The sequence below is a fragment of the Colobus angolensis genome, unplaced genomic scaffold, assembly GCF_000951035.1.
Source record: "Colobus angolensis palliatus isolate OR3802 unplaced genomic scaffold, Cang.pa_1.0 Scaffold55, whole genome shotgun sequence".
Lineage (NCBI taxonomy): Eukaryota > Metazoa > Chordata > Mammalia > Primates > Cercopithecidae > Colobus > Colobus angolensis.
The window spans coordinates 5291130-5295063 of NW_012119043.1; the positions used below are offsets into that span (position 1 = coordinate 5291130).

At 53.7% G+C, this 3934-nt stretch overlaps 2 protein-coding genes across 3 annotated transcripts in view; one reads left to right on the forward strand and one right to left on the reverse strand.

The window, feature by feature from the left end:
* The window catches only part of PMM2 (phosphomannomutase 2), a 47772-nt gene extending 44090 nt beyond the window's left edge, over positions 1 to 3682 (forward strand). Inside the window, exons 9-10 of the mRNA XM_011961381.1 lie at positions 1555 to 1559; positions 3671 to 3682. The gene's annotated coding sequence lies outside the window, so the exon portion shown is untranslated. The remainder of the gene's footprint in view (positions 1 to 1554; positions 1560 to 3670) is intronic.
* CARHSP1 (calcium regulated heat stable protein 1, 24kDa) overlaps positions 160 to 3934 on the reverse strand; it is a 9313-nt gene continuing 5538 nt past the window's right edge. For both annotated transcript variants that reach the window (XM_011961380.1, XM_011961379.1), the window contains exons 3-4: positions 1209 to 1373; positions 160 to 498 (exon numbers count right to left, since the gene is read on the reverse strand). In XM_011961380.1, the coding sequence (XP_011816770.1) occupies positions 372 to 498; positions 1209 to 1373 (292 nt within the window). In that variant the 3' untranslated portion in view covers positions 160 to 371. The remainder of the gene's footprint in view (positions 499 to 1208; positions 1374 to 3934) is intronic.

Genomic DNA, 3934 nt, shown 5'->3' on the forward strand with positions numbered 1-3934 from the left:
CTGGTCTTGAACTCCTGACCTCAGGTGATCTGCCCAACTCGGCCTCCCAAAGTGCGGGGATTACAGGCGTGAGCCACCACGCCTGGTACACACAAAACCTTACACACCCATTCATAAAGACACACCCAGGCACAATCACAGGTACCGTGTCACCCCCAGCCTCACATCCCCTAACACAGCTCTGTACAGTCTCACAACCCCAACCTAACACAACCACAGGAGCACAACTGGAGCACCAGCCAAAGGCAGACTCACACAGGCCCGGCCATGCGTCCTCACGCCCAGCGCCCATCACAGTCACACGCCATCCCCACCTCCACAGGGCCAAGGAAGTGCCTGCCCCAGTCAGGCCGCCCAGACCGGCTGCTCACTCACTCAGAGATGTGCAGGAAGATGTCGGGGCCACCATCAGCTGGGGTAATGAAGCCGTGGCCCTTGGATCGGCAGAAGCATTTGCAGACTCCTTTGTAGACGGGGCCCTGTGAGGCCCGCACCGTCCTGACAGAGAGGGGGAAGTGTGAGGGGCCCCATCAGTGCTCCAGGACAGCCACCAGCTCTCCTGGGCACACGAAGCTCATTCCAGCCCCTGTCCACAGCTGTGCCCCATCAAGCCCTGGCCAGGACCGCCATGTACAGTCACACAGGTTGAGGACTGCACACCTCTGGGGGCTGCTCACATAGACTCTGGTGAAAATGACTCTTTGGATGACCCTGGCAAATTTTCTCGGGCCTGTTTTCCCACCTGGAAAGAGGGAGTTGAACGAAAAGATCACTGAGCATCCCTCCAGAAACTAACGATTAATTATTAATAACAGGAGAATCCTCCACTCACAGGGCCTAAGACCTGCATATGCCAGGCATTGTTGGGTCCTTTGCAGCCCTGGTACTGTGCCCATTTTGCAGCTGCAGAATTCAGTCTTACAGGGACACAGACGCTCACGTGTGGTTAGAGTCCAGTGATTCTGACCCCTGCAATTGCCCACCCATTGCCACTCCCAGCTCCCAACAGGTTCTTGTGGACTGGGCAGTACCCTGAATTTAGAAGGCGCCTTCCCAGTTTCTCACCATCAGCCCACAGCACAGCCCCAGGTCTGCCTATTTGACAGCCTGGAACGCTGACGCCCCAAAATGGCCAGAGAGACAGTGAATTTCTGGCCTCAAGCAAGAGACCCATCTGAGAAAGTGTCCCCAGCCCACTCCAGACTCACGCTGAGAAGGTCCTCGTCCGGCGAGTGGGCAGTGGACTTGGGACCACGTTGCCCCGCAGAGGGGATGGTGAGCGCTCGCGGGTCCGAGGGGTGTCCAGCAGCCCTACTGAAGCTTGACGGGTGGGGGCCTGTGGTGGTGGGGGAGGCTCAGATGACATGGCTGACCTGGAAGGAGAAGAGGCTCTCAGGGGCTCATGCCTTTAGAGGTAGGAGCCCAGTGCTTACCCCGCATCCAGGTCTGAGAGTCCAGTATTTGAGGCTCATTCCCCTCCATCACCTCAGCACTGCTGTCACCTCGCCTGGGAGCATGCCGGCGGGGTCAGGTGCCTCCTCTGGGCTCCTGCAGCGGTCGTGGGCCCCCCTCGATCATCGTTCTTCATGAAAATGCCACATCCTCCCCCATGACCAGGATGGCATCAGTCCCCAATGTGTCCCCAGCACAGGACAAGGACCCTGGCACACTCGGGACACATAGTGAATATCTGTGGGAGGGAAGGAGGCAGGTCGGGAAGGGGAGCCGAAAACCCAAAACCAGGGGCCGGGAGCAGAGGCTCACGCCTGCGATCCCAGCACTTTGGGAGGCTGAGGCAGGAGGATGGTCTGAGTACAGGAGTTCGAGACCAACTTCGACGATGTAGCAAGATGCTCTCTACAAAAAATTGAAAAATCAGCCAGGCATGGTGGCACATGCCTATAGTCCCAGCTACTCAGGAGGCTGAAGGAGGATCGCTTGAGAGGTTAAGGCTGCAGGGCAGCCTTGTCTCAAAAAAAACACCTCTATAGCAGGAATGAGCCAGGGACTGTGGACAGTGCACCCCGAGGCCAGTCCCCTCTTCCCACAGGTGTATCATGGGAGTAAGGTGTAACTCACACAACATCCTTAAAGCTTCAACAGGGCACTGCACAGCTGCTGACCAAGTTACTGGCATTTTCTATTGCCAGGAAGCTGCATTCTCCTTCCTGCTAAGCTTTCTCATGCTAGAGAATGATGACTAAAGAAAAACAGATGATCCCATCTTCTTATTCACCACCCCCTAAACAAACAGACTGCCAAGTGGAATGTGTCAGCCTCACCGGGGGAGACACCCTCACCTGACGACTTAAAAGGAAAAACCTGGTAAGCCAGCCGCCAAACAAACATACGCACTGCCTCACACAAAACAGAACTTCATTGGGAGAAAGACGGCTGATGGGAGGCAAGATCTGGATTCAGGAATCCTCAGTTCTAGCTATTCCTTGGTCAGCAACAACCTCTGTCCCTCCCAGAGCCTCCAGGAGTTTCCCCTTCTGTAAACTGGTATCGCATCCCTTCCAGCTGTGACATCCTGCAGTTCTAGAATACCCGCTGATTCAAAGAGCTGTGGCCAAACAGGAAGGACAGAGCAAGAGCTGTTGACTAAGGATTCTGCCAAGACAGAATCCAAAGGTTACCCCTCAATAGCAGAATGCAATCCCCCAGCTCACTGCCGGCCACAGCCTGCCAGAGCGCCAGCACACAGGGTCACAGCAATGCCACCCACGCCAAGGCGAGGACAGAAAGAGAGGCTTGGGGCAGCAAAGGAGCCCTCTCGGGTCTTGGCTTTGGAAGTGTGGACTGTACCAGCAGATGGGCCCTTGGGAAGCCACCAGGGAACAATTCAAGGTTGGAGAGGAAAAGGCCACCTTTGACCCAGTAGAAGGCAGAGGAGGGTGAGGACAAGGAGCACTGCGGGCGAGGAAACACTGGCCAGGACCTAACTGCGGCGGGAACTGCCTTTTTCTCCACACGCTCGCAATCAACACGTGTATTTGCCTATTTTAAAACAACTCCCTTCCACCCCCTTTCAAAGGCAGCAGTTCTTAGGCTGAAATGACAAACTCATCAGAGTTGAGAAGTACCCGATGAAGCTATTTGTGCTTCCAGCATCAAACGACCTCTTTTCTGGACACTTACTGTCTGCCCAAAAGCCAGTTTCCAAAAGTTTGCTTCCCTGCGTTGACGAGTGGATTCTTGACTACCTATAGGCCATAAATTTCAAAACATAATGCCCAGCTATTTCTACTTTTAAATCATGACTAAAGCCAAACCAAAACCACAGCAAAGATAATCTAAGGATTTGTTTACCAGAAATACCTACAGAAAAGTTTGCAGGCCGGGCGCGATGGCTCACACCTGTAATCTCAGCATTTTGAGAGGCGAAGATGGGCACATCACCTGAGGTCAGGGGTTCGAGACCATCCCGCCCAACATGATGAAACCCAGTCTCTACTAAAAATACAAAAATTAACCGGGTGTGGCGGTGCACACCTGTAATCCCAGCTACTCAGGAGGCTGAGGCAGAATTGCTGGAACCCTGGAGGTAGAGGTTGCCGTGAGCCGAGATCGGGCCACCTCACTCCAGCCTGGGCAACAGAGCAAGACTCTGTCTCCCACCCCGCAGAAAGAAAAAGTTTGCAATGTCAGCAGCAAGGTGCAAACAGAGCCGGCTCTGGGTGAAAACTTTAGTTACGAAAAATAAGAAAAAAAAAAAATCCCTAAGCATTTCTTAACACTAGTTTTAAAGAAAACCCCCTTCCAAAGGTATGTTTCTCCTTCAACTTTCTTGACTTTGCCAGGCTATCAGGAAGCAAGCTACCCACTCTTTTCTGGATGGATCAGGACAAAGTTTTTTTTTTTTTGAGACGGAGTCTCGCTCTGTCGCCCAGGCTGGAGTGCAGTGGCCGGATCTCAGCTCACTGCAAGCTCC